The 19,637-nt window shown below is 36.9% G+C and overlaps 3 protein-coding genes and 1 pseudogene across 3 annotated transcripts; 1 reads left to right on the top strand and 3 right to left on the bottom strand.

The window, feature by feature from the left end:
• Positions 1-149: 149 nt before the first annotated feature.
• Positions 150-2,277, bottom strand: LOC141813864 (uncharacterized). The gene is made up of 2 exons (XM_074701896.1): positions 1,886-2,277; positions 150-787 (listed from the first exon to the last, which is right to left on the bottom strand). Exons 1-2 carry the CDS (start codon positions 2,014-2,016, stop codon positions 361-363), a joined length of 558 nt encoding a protein of 185 aa, XP_074557997.1. The 5' UTR covers positions 2,017-2,277; the 3' UTR covers positions 150-360.
• A 1,433-nt stretch (positions 2,278-3,710) lies between these two features.
• Positions 3,711-7,508, bottom strand: LOC141813963 (transcription factor SAC51-like; annotated as a pseudogene).
• Positions 7,509-10,798: 3,290 nt separating this feature from the next.
• On the bottom strand, positions 10,799-11,256 carry LOC141811739 (dolichyl-diphosphooligosaccharide--protein glycosyltransferase subunit 4A). Its single transcript, XM_074699793.1, has one exon. The coding sequence runs from the start codon at positions 11,254-11,256 to the stop codon at positions 11,143-11,145; it is 114 nt and encodes a 37-aa protein (XP_074555894.1). The 3' UTR covers positions 10,799-11,142.
• Positions 11,257-15,720: 4,464 nt separating this feature from the next.
• LOC141835782 (uncharacterized) lies at positions 15,721-19,466 on the top strand. The gene is made up of 8 exons (XM_074723155.1): positions 15,721-16,197; positions 16,912-17,153; positions 17,267-17,389; positions 17,789-17,905; positions 17,967-18,149; positions 18,253-18,394; positions 18,698-18,860; positions 18,966-19,466. The coding sequence occupies exons 1-8, from the start codon at positions 15,777-15,779 to the stop codon at positions 18,979-18,981; spliced, it is 1,407 nt and encodes a 468-aa protein (XP_074579256.1). The 5' UTR covers positions 15,721-15,776; the 3' UTR covers positions 18,982-19,466.
• The last annotated feature ends 171 nt before the right edge of the window (positions 19,467-19,637 follow it).

Genomic DNA, 19,637 nt, shown 5'->3' with positions numbered 1-19,637 from the left:
AAGAATATCAATAAACACAAAATAATATTATTAATATAATTTTTTTTTTAAAATGAAGATAAATTAAAATCTGTACTAATCTCTATCCTAAAAAAAATTCGAGGACATAATTCGAGTAGCTATGATAAGAATTGTATATACTATTAAGCTTAAAAAAACCAAACAACATGCCTTTAAATTTAGATATACGATCAAGAAAATCCTATAACATATTCATTCCATATAACTAATGTTAATGAAACAAAATTATTGCTATAGATAATCTTATGACTTTTGTTATTAGAACATTGCAATTAAAACCATACATGCATAATTAATACTATAATGAGTCTACACAGACTCTCTTTTTTGTTACATTAACTAGCTAGAGACCTCTTCTAAAAGCTTATACCTTCTTACTTTGCCCTTGAAGACTTGTCTTGCCTTGCCCAACTTAGGGGAGATCTCTCTTGGCGATCGAACTCGGTCAGTGACATCAGAGGCCGACCGATTCAACATCCTTGGCTTCTTGACTGGATTATCGAGTTGCGATGTGAAAGGAACTCGATGAAGCTTAAAACCTGAGCTAGTACTACTAGTCGTATTAGTAGTAGTGCTTGTGTTATTATTGTTAACATCTAAATTCACATTATCAACATCAATGTTGTTGTTGGAGGAGCAAGAGATGGCATTAATGCTAGAATATCCTTTGACAATTTCTTTAGTCGAAGAATTTGATTCTTCTTCTCTCAAACACCAATTGCAAAGTCGGTAAAATTCGACTTTAGGGTACAGATTACTACAGTATCTGCCAATACAAAAAATAGGTTATGAGGTCATTGTGAAGAGATGAATATTAATTATTATTATCAGTAATATATTGTTAAATTTTTGCAATAAATGAATACTTCATATATATTAGATCTCAAAACTAGGTACAGTTAATTAGGAATACAAAAACATCTTGTATATGTTCTTGTTGTCATAAAAGAGGAGTAATTACATGATTTTCTAAAAAGTATTAATTATTTTCAGTGATCTCCGAACTAATCTTGAAAATAAGCTTTGATTAATTAGATTGTTATAAATGAACATATTAAATACAACATTTATATGATAACTGAAAACAGGCATGTGACGAAAGTATCACCTACCTCATTGATGATAATTAATGTAGCATGTACTCGTGCTTTGTCCTATGTTTGGCTTATAGATTAATACGAGAACTAAACTCATTAGCAAACTACGTATATAAATAATTTGTTAAAATTTAGTCTTCATGCATGTATTTAAATTAAGACATTAATATAATAGGTAAAAGAAAAAGGAAGTAATATTAGATGTAATTTTCTAATATTGCAAATTTTTATTCCAAGAGATTGTTAGTAATCTTGTTGCAATGGAGTAAGGCATTGTCTATATATCAATTGCACCATTTTCTTTTATTTAATAGTATATATTAATTATATATGTGGAAAATATATGTTCTCTGATCAAACATTTCCATGTATCGTATAGATAACAACAAGAATTGATTCTCTTTCTCTCTCTCTCTCTCTCTCTTTTTTTCATTAGAGGACTAAGAACGAGTTGGGAATCATATCTTTTTTCGTGGTCAGGAATAGAATTACAAATTAAATCTTAAAACATTAAATTGGATCCACATCGTAAATTAATTACTAGATCAAGATATGTCGGCAGACGACAGTACAAATTACTGTATTGCTAAGCAGAGATTCTTGGATGACAAAGGCATACGATCGATCTTGCAGATGGATCTGAGTAATGGTTCGAAAAAAGAAATCAAATCTTATTCGTTTGATCCGGTTTTATTCCATTTAATTCTGTTTTTAATATGATAAAAACATGAACTCGCCAGAAATATTAGAAGGCAGATGTCGAGTACCTGTGCTGCGACCTCACGAGGCAGAGCTTGCACCGGAAAAGCTCCTGGGTCAACCCCTGATCACCGCACATGCAGCAGACCGCCGGTGGCTGTGCCGGCGCCGGAGAAGACGGCCCTCCCTTGCTCGCCATCCGTGAAGGATCAGGAAATTTAATTAAAAGTACGATCTTGGCAGCGGAGAGGAGTTAAAAATCTAATCTTTTTGTTGCTCGGAGAGGAACGGAGGAGGCTGGGGAAAGGATAAAAAGTGAGGGAGAGAGGGATTGGGATGGATTATCTGGCCATGTTCCATTGGGACTTCAAGGGGAGGTAGCTTTCAGAGATGGGAGACTGGAATTTTTCGCCAAGTTTGTGGATTATTGATTTTGCGAAGAAGAAGAATTTTCCTTTTATTTTTAAAGAAAGGAAAATAAATAAATAAATAAATTAGGAGATTGAGATTCTGATGGAATCAAATGGCTTGTTTGTGCCCAGGGCAACGGTGAGTTTGGTCCGTGAATGACAAATTAAGTATTTAGAGTTCTAAATTTAACTGTAATTTTCTCTCAGATAAATAGTGAATTTGAGAATGGTGACAGTTAGATTGAACTGTCATTTTTATTTTTCAATTTACTGTGATGATCCATGAAAATTTTTCATGAAATCAGATTGATCATCTCAGAATTAATTGATCTGAGACTTATTTGCGGTGTACAAAATTACCTACATTTAATTCAAAAGTGTCTAAATTTTTAGTAGATCATTTTAAAAAAAAGTTTGTTGTCAATCCCAGACTAGTTGAGTTTCACCTTTAAGTTGAGAATTAAAATAAGAACAGTTACTTTAAAGATGCGTCAAAGTTTAAATCTCTCTCCACTTTAACATTTTGCATGCCATTTTTGCTTTAAAAAAAAAACAAGGATTGTTGTGCTGTCGTCTGTCGATGAACTTGCAGCCCATAAGACTAGAGTCAGTTAAACATTTCTGAAAATTAAACTACATCTTCTTCTTCTGCTGCTGGAAAAGAAAAGGACTAATAAGAGTGCAGCAATTAGAGATTTATGGGATTCGATTAGATTACTCGTCAAATGTCTTCTTCGAAGTTGCATCGAGACAACTCATAGACGTGGCTTTCCAAAGCAATATAATTGAAAAAAAAAAAGGAAACACGATACACTTGTGCTCGGTTGGAAGCCGTGCTGTGCTGGTTGTGTCTTAATTTATTCGTTGGTTTCTTGGCTGCCAATGCATAGGCAATAGTGTGACAACATCTGGAGATTTATGATTCGATGCCACCCCACCTCAACTCAATCAGACAATTGGCCTCCCCTTTTACTACCAATAAGATAATTAACTTCGTTTAATTAAATTAAATTAACTAATGCGTTGGCAAAGTCGTGTAGCTGACGAAAAACCCAGGCTGTTATCACATGTTTTTTCATGCTAAAGAAAATTGAAGAGAATGAAAATCAAGCTACCAGTCAGTCAACTCTGAAGCCCAAGTTTGATGATGTTTAAATCTATTCATTTTTAAAATTTATTTATAAAGCTTGAATGTTTTATTGAGAATAAAACATTCTTTAACACATGTTTAAATATATATTACTTTTTTATTGATAAATTAATGTATTGAAATATATTTAAATAAAAAAACAAATTTATTTCCAGAAATACTCCTCAAAACTTGCACGCAGGAACAAAATTAGCCAAGATATTAATTACGTGAAGTATTTTACGGAAATTACATTATAATAAAGACCTTGTAGGAAGGATCCCATAATTCACAATTCAAGCAGAACATAAACTACAAATAGTTGCCATCGCAGGAAGCATGAAGAATCAGTAATTAAGGGCTGAAGTACATAATGCTTTTGCTAAAGGTTCGATACAAACTCAAAGTCACAAACCGTTCTTTTCCTTGATAGCAATTATCATGCAACAAACGATATGCAAAGACCCATGACCGTAAATGAGCGAAGGCCAATACATCTCTCCATCCAGGGAGATGCCAACAGAAAGTTCACGTGAAAGAAAGAGCTGGCAACAGCCCGAGCTGATGACTGCCAAAGCTGGTGAGCGGCAACGGCCAGAATATGTGGCATGATTACTTCAAGTCTGGTAGAAACGCTCATAGGTCGAGACAGTCGACCATGACCACAAAGGGGGAAAAAAGGACCACGCCCTCATAAAGTCATTTCCCAGAGCACTCAGAAATTTGCCGTATAACTAGCCGAACCAGAACCAGACCTTCCAACAGGACAGCGACATCCACTTGTGAAAAAGGAACCAATCAGCGGACCACACATCCTTATCCAAGTCATCATCCAACCAAATACCTTTTCTTCTAAAATATTCCAACAATGACCCGGAGAAGGTAAATAATGAGTGAACCTGCCTCCATCATTTCAACAAAAGGAGAAGGAATACTCCGTCTGTTACCTCATCAACTCATTCAGTAGGCCATCGAGCCAAGACGAAAGTCTCCGTGATTTACCTTTTTCAAATAGTTTGGATCAATACTGAAGAGGCTCTCAGGATGAGAGTATCAACTTTTACCATTAAAAAAAATATATATCGCCAATAACTCACAGAAAATCATTAAAGTCGCACTGCATAACCAGACATCATTCTTTCACTGCGTTTCTATTCTCCTGTCTGAACCAGCACACTGACTGAGATAAAGTTACAATCACCACACAACATAACTTGTGCGTGGAGGCCTGCCTTCTGTAGGCCCATGCCTTCTGTAGACCCATCCCACACGCGCACTCCTAGCATAACCCATCATTTCCTTTTGGTCAAAATAAGCTTTGCAACAATTTGGAATCCTCCCCTCACACAAACAAACATTAAAGCACAGCCATGGTTTAGTGGAGCATCATATCCTGCACCCCACCATCAAAACCCAAACTTCTTTCCAACCTCCAGAGTTTTGATTCGCATTTTCAGTCGGTAGAATTTTGCAGGTAAAAGCACTTAACTCTGCTCTCTTTCTCATAGCACCAAGGGACGTAGCTCCATCAAAGTGGTACTGCCAGTATTGCTGCAACTAATGTGAAGGGTAAACGCTCATATAGATATCGATGCTAAGGAAAACTTTCCAACAATTGAGCCTTCAGCTTAAGCGAATTGAGATAGTTGATGGCCTCATCCAGGACTGTAATTGCATCCTTGCAATTCCCACCAGGGATGATCTTTCTCAGTATCCCGAGTGTTTCCTGAATTTTAGCTCTTTTGAATAGCCTGTTCTCTTCATTCTGATCAGGATATACTGCTTTAAAGCAGCTAGATGCAGAGTTGTTATCATCCTGTTTGTTCCTGTGATCTGCAAGTATATCAGGGCAATGGAGTACTTGTGAGCTAGCAGTATTGATCAGTGATACATCGAATTCATCATCCACATCAATTCTCCTCCGCTTTGCCGGAAGAATAGAGCTAGCTACCTCAGAAAAGGTTCTCTCCACTACCTCAGGCTCAGCTGGAGAATGTTCTGTGCTGGTTTCTTCATCGCCATTATTGAAGTCGGATTCTGAGTATAACAGTGCATCAATTTCTTCTGTGTCTTCGCGCATCTCATCAGCTCCATGCCCATTGGCTACACTAGTTACAGTATTTCCCTGCAGGTCAAAACCTGGGTTCACAGAGTCTATGCATGGATCAGGGACACTAGCTGAGTTAAAGATGAAGCTCCTTCCATCCCTCATCTGATCAAAAGCTAAGTACCTTTTATTTGAGTTATCCAATTCAAGAACTCCATGAGATGAAATCGGAGGAGGAATCAGAGGTGATGTCTTCTGAATATAAGCATAGGTGTAGAAACCAGGGAAAGGTATCGCAGAAGTTACTGGAAAGAGACTAGCAGATGGATTAACATATGCAGAGGAGAGCATTGAAATGGAATCCTGAGGCATGGTAGCAAATTGTGTATTATTTCTAGTAGATACCATGTTGCTAAATTGCCAAGGTGGGCACTGCGAATTGATGGGGGGATTATTTTCTTGGTCCATCAACAAATGCCCAAATCAATCACCTGAGAGCAAGTATAAGTTGATTTAAATAGATCCATGAATTAACTATGATAGACAAGATGGATCAGAAACGAATAAAAACTCATGTTTTACCTCAGGCAAATGGTAATTCCAAATTATTCCCGCACCTCTACCAAAAGAAGAAGATAAGAAAACCAAGATTTTGATTGAAGATAAACTGCAAGCGAGAGAATAATTTACGTAACAGGCTTCAGGAGGTGGCGGAAGTATTCAGCCTGTTGAAAATGAATAAATTAGTCAAACCAGTGAATTCTCAATACCACAGCAGGCCATGACGGGTTTTCAATTTTACCTGGCAATCTTGCAATGGTTGGAAACAAGCGATGACCCTAATGATTATAGTGGTGCTACCGGCGATTCCATTCTCATGTTTCAAAGCTCGGAATGCGGTTCTTGTTGCTGCTTGACACACCATTCCTACAATCCTTTCCTCTAACATACGAACCAGTCCAATAAACCAACAAATCACAAAGAAATCAAGATGAACGAAACACAAACGATACCTAAACAAGCAAAGTACAGATTAAGATGGAAGAGGAGCTGAGGAGCGCAAGGCAATAGAAAACCTTGGAGTTGCTGCTATCTCAAATAAAAGAGGGCTTTGAGCCTGAACCAGAAAAGTAGAACCAATTCAAGAGAGCATTCCAAAGAAAGGGAGTTTTAATACCAGAACCAGAAAGGAGAGAAAAGTAAAGAACCATGGGAGGAAGAAATGAGTTACAGAATCACCCTACAATACAAATTCAAAGAAATCACTCTGCGGTAAACATCAACAGATAGACTCAGCCTCCGCATACTGTTCTAAATCGTTTACCACCAAAATTTAATTTTCCACCTCTCACATCTTGGAATTCCTGCAACAACAAAATCCATATCAAAGGCCAAACTTGAGATTGGCTGTCCTACAGTACAGTGAGTTATCAATTCTTCTAAAAGTAAACGAAAACTTCAAAAGGGAAAAAAAAAAAGGTGAAAACTTGCAACTGAACCTCCATAATCTAGCAATATAACCGATAATATTTGACAAATTCTTTTTTACAAAAAAAAAAAAAACCCCGACAGATGCAGTCGAACCTAGATAACCTTAGAAGCAGCCGCCAGGTAACAAATGTGCGCTCCTGCGACTCGTCAAGTTACATACAAAGATCTCCACCGAAAGCAATTGCCGGAATGAAACCGAAGTCTAAGTTGATTTGTAGTATGAGCTACTGCGAAGAGTTCTAACTTCAATGTGCGCAAAGGGAGAACCCCCTCAAAGAGAAAGAAAGTGGAAAACTAGAAGCTCCCAAATCAAAGCAACAAGACATATCATGCCAAGAAAAATGAGAATAAAAGACTCGATCTTAAGCATGATACATTATCATAGAAAAACCAAATCCCAAGACTTCAAAAATCGCCTATCAGATGAAAACTGATTCAAGAACCACAAACGAGATAACTTCAAGTAGCCCAACGAAAAACACAATTCCTCGGGGAACACCACAGATCTTACCCCTCCACGTCGATGCCGAACACCAAAAAGACCGAATCGCACGCGCTGGAAGGGAGAGCACGAGCGAGCGAGGCAACGATCGCGAGGGAGGGAGAGGACGAATCTTTCCTTCTTGGACGCCGAGCGATCACGAGGGAAACAAGTCCAGAGGCGTGGCTCTTTATGGAACCCTTCGGACTAAAATGCCCTCACTGGTTGCGCCAATATACTAGTACTTTAATTGTACTACGATGTAGTTCTCGATTCTTTTTTGCCCTTCGAGGTCATAATGCTTCATAAATGCGACGCTGTCAAAGAATATGTTGACTCGCGTTGAGTTTGCTGCAACGAACCATAGTTTGAACGACATAGTTTCTCATTTACCCTCGCCATTTTGTTGTATTGCAAAATTGCCCCTTACCAAATTATATAATTTTAGCCTTCCAATTTTTATTACATTTTGTAAAATTTCGAACATAATGTGATTTAGTTTCACATTATATTTTGATAAAAGATTTTTTTCCCTCCTTTTAATGCGTATTTATTAGAGAAAAATATTCTACGATAATGTTGCATCAGATTATTATATTCTAGAACCTTTAAAAAATATTCTGAATTTGAGAAATTCGTTCCCCGTGAGCAAATGAAGACTCGCCACGAGTCAAACCTTTAAAATACACAAACGTCGTTATTTAATGCCATATATTATATATATAACAAAAGATGTGTACACAGAGCAAGTGATGCTAAAGAGAGCATGCTATGAATGATACCAAATCTTGAGGTCTCGAGGTGAAAGATTTGCTCACAGTTTGTTTAATCCCTCAAGGATTGGACAAAGTAGCTTTAAGTCTTCTTTCGGGGTCATGCTGCCTTTGCTTAGGGTTGAGGGAACAAAAGGAAAGAGGGATTAAGGGAAGGGCTCCCTTGAGGTCCACTCTTTAAGTAGCATCGGGTATATGCACCCTACTTTTGGGTTAAGGGATGAGGATTATATTATATTAGGGTTTAGGGTAGTTCTTTTGTTGCTTTAGGTAAAGGGTACCGAATAAAGGGGGGTTTTGTGGCATAATTAAGGCCATGCTAATCATGGTTAGTGTGGGGTTAATATAGGTGGCATGGGGAAATCTCGTTATAGGTCAAGGAACATGTGTCGTGTGGAGGATCGACAGTTTAGAAAACTTCAGATTGACGGCTGGTTCATTTGGATTGGTATTATACCAAGTCAACCCCAGTACAAACATTGACAATCTGCTTTTTCATACAAGAGGAACAAGTTTGTAAAAAAATTCAATAGTTGACCTAATTAGGGAAGGACATGAGCCACAAAAGCAGGCGAGCTCGGGACCTTTTTCCCTCTGTGTGGTTGAAGGATTCATAATGGAGGAGACTTGAAGGAAGGGCCCTCAATGTGCACGCAAACAAAGGACGCACACTCCTTCAAGCTTTGCAAGCATGGTTTGTGGATTCTCCAACAGAGACACCACATCTTATTATTATTATTATTATTATTATTATTATTATTATTTTCTTTTACAAGAAAAGGGGGAAAAAGAGTAGGAAAATTAAATGCACCCACCATCACCATGCACCATGCACCATGCACCATGCACCTTTCTTGGTCGCCATGGAAAGGGAGGAAGAAAGCAAAAAGGAATGGAATTGGTGCATGCATTGCATGCCTTACTTTGTAAGAAACTTAGGAAGGCGTGAGGAATGGGAATCCATGCTACTATGCGTAATGCCTGGAGTAGTGCAACCCCACCGAGTCGAATGACTACCACCACAATTGATGTTTATGTGGGATTAGTTTCATTTTGGTCCATACTGTTTCTTTGTTTTCCCCAATTAATTTGGACCTTAGAAGTTTTGATAGGTTAGATTGTTGACAAACAAAACTAGTGACACGATCAGAAGGATAAACTGATGCCAAACTAAGGAGATGAAATTTTGGAAGAAAAACAAAAGCACAAAAGAGGGCATTATCAACAAAGCGATCGATCTAAGGAAGGAGCAAGAGTAAAAAAAGAAGAAGAAGAAGAAGAAAATTCATACAACATCAACCAAAGGCAAGGCGTGAAGTGACGGAGGAGAGAGATCTGAAACCAGCTGATTGATTGAGTTAAATGTTAGATTGCTTAATTTTGTGTTTTTTACAAAGCCATTTGAGTGGGATTAAAAGTTTGGGGTGTCGAACTCAATTTTAAAACCATGAGTACAATATCAATGCTTTCAAGGTAGTTAATGCAATTAACTCTTTCGTTTCTCTATTCAAATTGCTGATAGAACTCTTCAAATTCGATGAAAAAAATATTATTGTTTTCAAGGATTATTGTTAACTCTTCAAATTATGTTTTGGATTAGGCAGCGGCTCGAGGCGAGATTGTTATTTAGTGTTTTATTGGACGAGGTAAATTTCTTCGTGCATAATTGTTTGATTTTTTTTTAAAAAAAATTAAAAGTTGTCTTATTTTTAAAATAAAATAAAATAGAATAAAATAAACAAAACAAAATATTTAAAATTAACTATTTAACATATTTAAATCTATTAAAGAATGATACAACATTTTTTTTTAAAAAATTTCTTTAACTATTAAATAAAGCCTTAATATACGTGTAGCATAAAAGCTAGTTAGGCAAAGCTATCGAGTAGCTCTGTTGTGAATAGAGCGAAGCAGCCATGTCTTGCTTCATAAAATTGACTGGGAGGTAAAACTTTTGTTGGCATTGGGGAGGCAATAATGATTCAGGGACTGCATCTTCTTGGTGCCCAATGTTTTGGAGCATCTTATCAGATGCTAACTCTGTTGACATGGACCAATATTTTGGAAGTAGAATTCGATTATTTCAAGAATCAAGAGCAGCAAAGAAAAGTGCGACCCTGTGCTTAAGAAAATGCTAAGAATAAGGACAAGCAATAGGATATAGGATACAGTTTAATAATTCATGATAATAACTATATCAAGAAGAGTGGTTTGAAAATCAAACAAAACCATTAATTAATTTACTAATACCAGCCCAACTAAAGTTTCAAACTTGAAAGGAGAAAGAACCATAGCACTAGTGCCTAGATAGATATGAAACACATGTCAGGACATAGAAACATTGTTTGGATTAAAATTATGAGGATTAAGCCAATGAAAGCGGGTTTATATATATATAAATCACTTCATTTGAATGAGACTTTGGCAAATTATAGCACAGAAAGTGTGGATACTTGCATCAAGGTATTGTGCATGCGGGAATGATGAAACTGGTTCAACAAGACCGACTTTACTTGCAGGATCATGAAGCTGCGGGGAAACGACAAGCATGCACAATTAGGAGATAATGTGCAGTGGGGGGGTTAAAGGTGTCATCGAAGGTTTCTTGACATGTTTCTATGCATCATACTTCATGTGCTTTACATGATGCTAAACATGTAAATGACAAATTATTATTGTTGATGCTGACAAGATAAGTATTCATAGAGTAATGATCTAAAGGCGACAAAAAGCTTGAGAAACATTATGAAGCAGATGACAAATTCTTGCAAGGTTGTCTTAAAAAGACATTTATAACCATAGCAAAATATAAATCATCCTTGTGAAGACTGTCATGTAAATACATGCCCCATAGAAATACTAGTAAGTCTTAAAACACCATTACCTCTAGCACTAGTTTCCTTCACGTTTCGGTTTGCCTTTACATATTGATAAATGATTACAAAAACAACGACAGCAGCGATGGCAAGGAAATTGAACCTTTACCTCAAAGCACTAGTTTCCTTCATACTTTGGGTCTGCCATTACATAGTGATAAGCAATTACCAAAACAAATATAAAGATGCCAAGAAAATTGGCAAAGAATCCCAAGTCTTGATCGTCAATCATCTGCAAGAAAGATAAAGGTCATTATCCAGGTAGGAGGGTAAATATTACATCTTAACTTGTAGCAATCTGACAACGTAACCATGGGACCATAAGAATTACTGCACCTACAACTGCAACTCTCATAAGGCACACTGCATTGATTTAGTGTGGTCTTTCTGACCCATACCAATTAAAAGAGGCGGCAACACACCACACATTACAATCATAATAACAAGTAACGTGCAGTAAAAAATTTAGGGAACAGGGAATTATCATGATTTAATGGTAAGTCTAAATATTCTGAGGGTCAGGATCTCATGAAATAATGAGTTCCAAGGCAAAAGTCAGAAGGTTGTTCTCTAACTCCAATCCACCAATCTCAGGTCCTATTGCAAGCAACCTTATGATCACAACCTAACCAAGACTGATTTTGGGGAAATGCAACATCAATTTCTAGCAAAACAGTGATCATGTAACATTTTAAACTTCTGAAAAATCTTGAAAAAAAAAATTGGCACAGTAAATAAGAAGAAAAATTGAAAACAAAATTGAAAGTTTATTGAAATAGCAAGATTATAGTGGCAAGAGTGCTACTTGGTTCTTTTCTAGTAACATATATTTTTTCCAGATACCACCTATTAGAAGGAGGAGGATGGTGTCTGAACCCTCCCAATTACCAAGATAATAATGTCAAGACAGATACGTGGTTCTTTCCTGAAAAAGACTCTTTTCAGATACCATCAATCAGATTTAAAATTGTATCAAAGCACAAAGATGGTGTTTGAACTTGAAATCTCCCAGTGACACCAAAATAACATTGTCAAGACTGTTATTTGGTGATTTCCTTAAAAAACATTTCTTTTGATACCACCAATCAGATTGAAGACGGTACCCACACAGGAAAAATGGTGTTTGCACCCTTCCAGTGACCACAATATACTAGACAGATTGAATCAATCCACATGACACTTTGGTGATACATACACACACGCATGCACACATATCATTACAAGCATAAAGTGATTCTCCCTACTATCAAAATTATTAGATCGCCAAAAGAACAAAAAGATCTTTAATAAGCACCCTACCTTTGGGGAACAAAGAATACTATGAGCCAAATTAACTGGTTATTGGCAGTAAAGTTTCCTAGCCATTTATTTTGTAGAATAAGTATATCGCATTCCTATTTCACCGGATCAAGATTACCAAGCTTTACTAGTGCCAACTCTGAATACTTATATTTACTGTTTGGTTGTACAAGTGTTGGTGTAGAGAATATTAGATAAGGAATCCAAACCATTCTAAGCCTGGAAGGGTTGGTATAATATAGGAAGGACACCTCATTGGTCTGGGTAATTTATTTCAAGCAAGTCAATCTATTTTGTTTCATAAATCTACTCTGATTATTTGACTTTTTCATCATTTTCCACATATTTTTTATTGACAATTACCACATTCACCATTAGATAGATCATTAAGATTTTGGTACTATGAAGCAGTAGAGAGCCCACCTTCTGCAGAGTGATATAACACTTTCCAGTTTACGTTCTGGCAATTTCTTCCATCCTGTTCTCAAATCTTGGAGACACACTCTTTAATACAAAAAATGGATCCACACTTATATTCGGGACATTTGCTATTTCTTGACATCTATGCTAGGTTTCAATATCAAAGTAAATGATCAAATACAAGTTATCCTTCATGTAGAATGCGCACGATCTATTTCTTGGTACAAAGAATTCCAAAGCATAGCTCAGGTGGCAGGCCTATGTAAAATTTGCAATAACTACTTGTGTATGACAACACTCTCTCTTGGAAATACATTCTTAAAAAATAAAAAAAATGCACACTTATTTGCTATTTCTTGACATCAATTAAGGAACCTCAACTATGTTTACGAACGCAACTAAGGGACCTCAATCATGTCCCTTTTCAGCTGAAATCCTAACTCCTAGGCCAAACTTGGAACTCCACTGAGGTTCCCAGATGATTACTTCAACACAAGACCCAACAGCCTTAGCATCCTCCCATGTGTTGATGGATGTACAAATGGCGATTATCCACAAGTTGGAACTCCAAATGCTTGGTGCATTGAATATGATAGGTCACCCTGCATTTAATTCAACCAGTCACCTCATATTTAAGGCTAAGGTTGATGAAGATCAGAGGGCTGCTCCCCTGTACATACCAACAAGCAGGGAAGATGGCTAACATCCCATGACTCTGCAGCAATGCTTCTGCATCTTATGAATATCTTGGTAAGTCCAATGCCAAGGGTGACAGTAGCTGAACTCGGATAACACTTTTCTTCTGAGTTTTACCAACTCCTCTCTACCATATTTGAGCGTCTAAATGCCCTTGTTGGACCCACCCCGGTGTTGGCTTTGCAGGTCAAGAGCTTCGTGGATCCACCCTCTCAATCTGCCACCTTGGGATGAGATCACGGCTTGGTTCATTCAAAACCATTTTTTCTTCAGAATCATTGAGGCACACAGGTTCAGACCTTGCCACGAAGCCCACACATCAAGAATATTCTAGTTATAGCTTCATCTCCATAATAATCGCCTTCCTAGTCCACTAAGGACCTTACCTCAGCACATTGTCATCAATCCAAAAGAGGAACGAAATAAGGCAATTTACACACGTTGATCATAGAATCGACATCCAGATGCACATCCTTATCGTCGTGGAGTAGCAAGATCTGCTAAATCATACCAATCTAGGTTACCTGGACCTCCAGTGGGAATGGGTAACCAATTCCTCGTAAAATGGCTCAGATCTTAAGATCCATGGAGAAATCGAGGCGCCCGTAGCAACAAGCGTTTCGTAAATAAAGCAATTTTTTTTAAATAAAAATAAAAACTTAATTCAGGAAAAAACATGACTACTAAATAATCAACAAAACACAAATTTTCTTCAACATGATAGGAAAACAAATCGATCCACGGTTTCGAAGTAGAATAAAGATAAATGAATAAATCAGAAACTAGGACAGAAGAGCTGAAAGAGGCACCTCCGGTTGGCGAGCTGAGCGGATCAGGAGCCGGTAGCTTTAGAGACGGCGAGAAGCGGAGGAGGGGACGGCGAATTCTTCTCGCCGGTATAAAAAAGGCTGAAGCCCTAAAACAACGAAAGTAAACGGCTACGATTGGCAATACCCGCCTCCCGTGCATGATCTGCCCGAACAATGCTTTAAGATTCGCGAGCAAACAGACGGCAATTACCAATTAAGCCCTCCATGTTGGAAAATGTTGAATCTGGGTATTCTGATCGTTCAAAATATCCAAATTATGCCCTCTTATTTTTTCATAAAACAAATTATTCTCCATTATTTCATCAAACAACTTAATTCTTCTGAAAAAAAAAATTAAAATCTGCCACCTTAACAGCCCTATATCAAACAACTTAATTCTTTTTCTATAAAAAAAATAGCATTTAGCATTCGATCTCACGACCATTTATGAAAAGGTAAAAAAAATAACTTAATTCAAATCATCCAAAATGGGCTTTATGATTAAACGTATTCAAAAGAAATAAATAAAAAAGATCAATATTCGAATATTAGTAAAGATGAATATTTTAAAAATTAACTTCTAAATATATATAAATTATATTTCAAATTTATTTAATAACATCTATATTATCAAAAAAAAAAACAGCTAATAATAAAACATGTGTTTAGTAGTTGTATATAACTCTTATTATTGGATAGGGTTCCTTTTAGATACTTATATAACATCTAACTAAAAGATAATGGCAAACCTTCCATCACGCACTTCTTAATTGCACCCTACAGCTTGCCGGTCCATTCCGTCCAATAGAAAGCCAATCAAAAATCAAATGCCGAACCTTTCCCGGTCGTTTAAAAGCTTACCACAACTGATATGTTGACACGTCGACGTGGCCGGATGTGGTGATGGATCAGCCGAAGACCAGCTTCGCATCTAACTAGATTGGCAATTCTAAACAAATAATTTCACAAATGCCGAACCTTTCCCGGCGCTTAAAAGCTTACCAAACTGAGTTTACGTTGCTCAGCCGAAGACCAAATAAGAATTTCGAAGAAACAATAAAAAATAATAAACGAGCGTCCACAAATTATTAATGATTTTGTGAGAACATAGAAATACTTAAAAGCGTGTTCTTTCTATATTATTTGTTTGAGGAATTTAAATTACCTGGAAGTACATTTCGTCTTTTAAACAACGAAACTAACATTTTAATAAATTAAATACCTTGTTAAAAAATAAATCATGTGAATTGGAAGGGCCTCCGAATCTTAAAAATTATTATCAAATTTTAAATTTATTTATTTGTTAATCTTATTTAATTCTTTTTTATTTAAGATATTTATTTATAAAATAAGCTGTCCAATTGACAGTTGACACGGCTGGTTCTCCCAATGGGACCCATTCACGTGTTAAAATAAAAATAAATAAATAAATCTGGGGAGGAATCTCCCTCTCCCTCCCCTGCTTCTGTTTTTCCCCTCTCCGACTCCCGGCGAACACCTTCAAGCCTTTTGCCGGAGGATCGAGGCGATGCACTCCGCCGCTTCCTCCTCCAGGTGGATTTGGTCTTCTAAGACCTCTATGATCTCGCATCTCACCACTTCCACTGTTTCCTCCACCTGTTCCTTCTCGATCTACAAAGCGAGGAGAAGAGATCGAGTCGCTAGGTGTTCGTTGAATGGAGATTCTTTTTCTCGTCAGCAATCTTCGGTTGGTCCTGCCGAGGTTTCTTTTCCTATTACTGATGAGCTTGAGAACAGCACTGTGGATAAGAAGGAGCCAGTTAGGTTCGTCTTCGTCGAAGACGAGAGATTCACTCCTCTTAGTCGGAGGCCGAGGTTTAGGTTGCGCTCCAAGTCCTCTAGTAAGCGTCGGTTGTGGTCGAGAATTTTCTTTACTTCCAAGAAGGTCAGGAGCATCATCCTGCTCAACGTCCTCACTGTCATCTATGGTACACATCTCAGTGCTCCCAATTTCGTAGTGACTATGTTTTATCTGTGATACTCTCCTGATAGTGATAATTTTCCAGGTAGTAAGACTTTTTGTTGGGAGCAACATAGATGAGAATGCCTTTTTTATGTGAATAATGTGATTAGGTTCCTGGATAAGAATTTGTAGACACCAACTATAATCTTGAGGGCAATATATTAGAGGCAGTTTTCTTTAAAAATTGTTGGCTTAATCTGACAGTATTCTAAACTCAAACCAATGCAGGCCTCAGGGGCTTTCATGGGTGTTCTAACACCTTCCTTCATTACGTTAACTAATGTTTTCTTAATACTTTCTAATAATTTCGAGTCTCTTTTAGAATTTCGATCTCTGCTAGATTAATTTTTTGTGCACTCTGATATATATATATATATATATATATATATATATATATATATATATATATATATATATATATATATATATATATACCCCCCCTTAAAATTTACATCTCTGATACATTAACTTTTTGTGCACTCTGATCTATCTATATATAAATATATTCAATCGTGGTCTGTACTTATGTTCTAAATAAGCAACAATTTGCTATTGTCAAAATTGCTTGATCGAATGAGATTTTCAGAGTTCTATGCAACATAGTTCTCTAATAGTGTTATATTAATTAATGGCTATGGTTAGAGACTAATTAACAGAATTTAAAATCAACTATTTTCAGCCAGTGATATTCCAGTCCTCAAAGAAGTTGAAGCAGTTATGGAGCCATCATTCTTTAATATGGTGCGCTTTTCTGTCACAGCCATTCCCTTCCTACCATTTGTCCTCAGAGATTGGAGGGATGGTCATATTAGATCTGCTGGGACAGAACTTGGATTTTGGGTAAGCTGTGGCTACCTTAGTCAAGCTCTTGGGTTACTAACTTCTGAAGCTGGACATGCATCTTTCATCTCTGCTTTCACTGTAAGTAATGCTATGTTGCTTGTTACTTCACACACTTAATTTTCTCAACTGATATCAATTAAAGATCAATATAGGCTAGAAAGAATCTCTTAAAAGTACTTTATGATGAACAGGTGGTCATTGTTCCCTTTGTGGATGGAATGCTTGGAGCACGGATTCCTCCGTTTATATGGTTTGGAGCAATTGTATCTCTCATCGGGGTGGGATTGCTCGAATTTGGTGGCACACCTCCCTGTGTATGGGTTCATGTTTTTTCCAAATCTAAAATTAATACCATGTCATCTTTCTTTTTCATGCATTTACTGATGAATTGATCTAGATGGTCTATCTAGTTAATTTGATTTGCTTGATAGCATTTATATTTATCAAAATAGGACAATTGAAAGTTGTTGTCATGTGGTCTAGAGGTAAAGTTGTTGCCGTGTGACCTAGAGGTCACGGATTCAAGTCTCAAAAATAGCTTCTTACAAAATAGGGTAAGGTTACATACAATAAACCCTTCCTTGGAACCCCGCATTGGCGGGAGTTTCGTGCACTGTGCTACTCTTTTTTTAAAAAATAGGACAACTAAGTAGCATACTCAAGATGGGTGCTTGATATTGTTTTCTGTCTAATGGCCCCTTTTGTTTCAAAAGGTTGGTGATATCTTGAACTTATTAAGTGCAATCTTCTTTGGGATCCATATGCTGAGGACTGAGCACATAACAAGATCTACAAGAAAAGAGAAAATTATGGCACTCCTTGGCTATGAGGTTGGTCTTTCTTCGAACCATTTCATGGAGTCACAAACTAAACTTGGTGTTCATTATCTAGGTCTGCACTGTGGCTTTATCGACAGTTATCTGGTTCATGCTGAAAAATATATTTGGCAATGTGCATCAAGAAAATTTAGAATCATGGACATGGTCGAATATGTGGGATCAGATGAGTTCACTCCCATGGATACCAACATTGTATACAGGTGTATTCTCCACTGGTTTATGCTTATGGGCAGAGGTTGGTATTGTTTTTTTTTCTTTAGTTATAGTTATAAATTAAGATTTCCATTTTAAAATTTGATATAGAGAAAAAAATTGATTAAAGGATTTAATTCCTTCAGATGAATGCTATGAATGATGTATCAGCAACTGAAACTGCAATAGTATATGGGTTGGAACCAGTGTGGGGTGCTGCTTTTGCATGGTTTTTGCTGGGAGAGAGGTGGGGAAGTACTGAATGGATTGGAGCGTCTCTTGTATTATGTATGTATTCCACCTCTCACTGTTGGAGAGATTTGTATGTTGAACCACATTATTATGAAATATACCTTTTTGAACCATATGCTGGAAGAAAGCTGGAAAATTTTAAGATGATATCTTCATGATTATTTTTGAACATTTCATGTGAATAACATATCTCATCTTAGATTCTCTAATGCCTACTGTTTCTATGGTTGGAAAGGAAATTGTCCTGAATCTTTTGAACTATATTTGTATATTTTCTAAGGCATTACATTTTCTTCTCTTCCTTGCTTGGCCTTCTGAAATGTCCTATTTCATTTTTAGGTGGCAGCTTGGCAGTCCAGATCCTCAGTTCAATATCTGAGAGTTCCAATGATGAAATTAATGATAAGCAAGTTCACTTGAATGCCCCACGGAAACAAAATGATCTCTCTTTTTCAGCTGTTGTAGTCAATCAGAAAAAGAACCTAAGCAACTTGATCAGGAAGTAAGCCAGCTTTCCAACATACAAATGATCAGCCTTTTGTGATGATTTTTATTACATTTATTAAATATTCACATCGTAATTCCTGAATGTTTTGTGGTGAAATAGGCAGGACAAGTTATAATTACATGTTTTTTGTGGGAAGAGGTTCACTTGCTGTCATTCTGTAATACAAGAGACCCACACAAGAATCACACTTATTTTATCTTGTTGCCTGTAAACAATTGTGGAGAATGAATCTCTTGGCAACTGGCGAGTAATCTTGGTACTATGAGCCAATTTCCACATTAAAGCTCACCAGCTTCTCAGTTACTAACACACTTTAACGAGATTGAGAATGGATGGCCAATGCTTGCAAGGGCATGTCTGATTTGAGAACTAAGATTCAAAAAGCCTATACAAGATTCTAGTTTATCACAGATGGAGAAGCATGCCAGCTACTGTATATTTTGTTTTTGTTCAGGGTGTTCATCTTGCAAATTGATGCCATTAAGGAGATAAATATGTACAGAATATAGCTGCTGCTGTGTGTGTGTGTGTGTGTATATATATTGGAAAATCTATAGTGATTGAAATGCAAAGATGTTGGATGTGCTGTCCCCAGTGGTATCTCGCAAATCCAAGAAGCATTTTGCTTGCTATTTATTTTCTGTTACCGGTTCAATATTGCTTCTGAAGTCATTGGGAAAGTGATTCTTACTTGCATTTTCAAGGAAAATTGCCTCAAGCAGGTGTAGTTTCACTTGGGCTGTGTTTCTTAGGGGCAAAAGGAAATAAAAT

Source organism: Curcuma longa, chromosome 1 (genome assembly GCF_044706935.1).
Source record: "Curcuma longa cultivar G26 ecotype Majalengka, Jawa Barat chromosome 1, ITB_CL_G26_1.1, whole genome shotgun sequence".
Taxonomy (NCBI): Eukaryota; Viridiplantae; Streptophyta; class Magnoliopsida; order Zingiberales; family Zingiberaceae; genus Curcuma; species Curcuma longa.
This window is presented reverse-complemented; position numbering and strand designations above follow the sequence as displayed.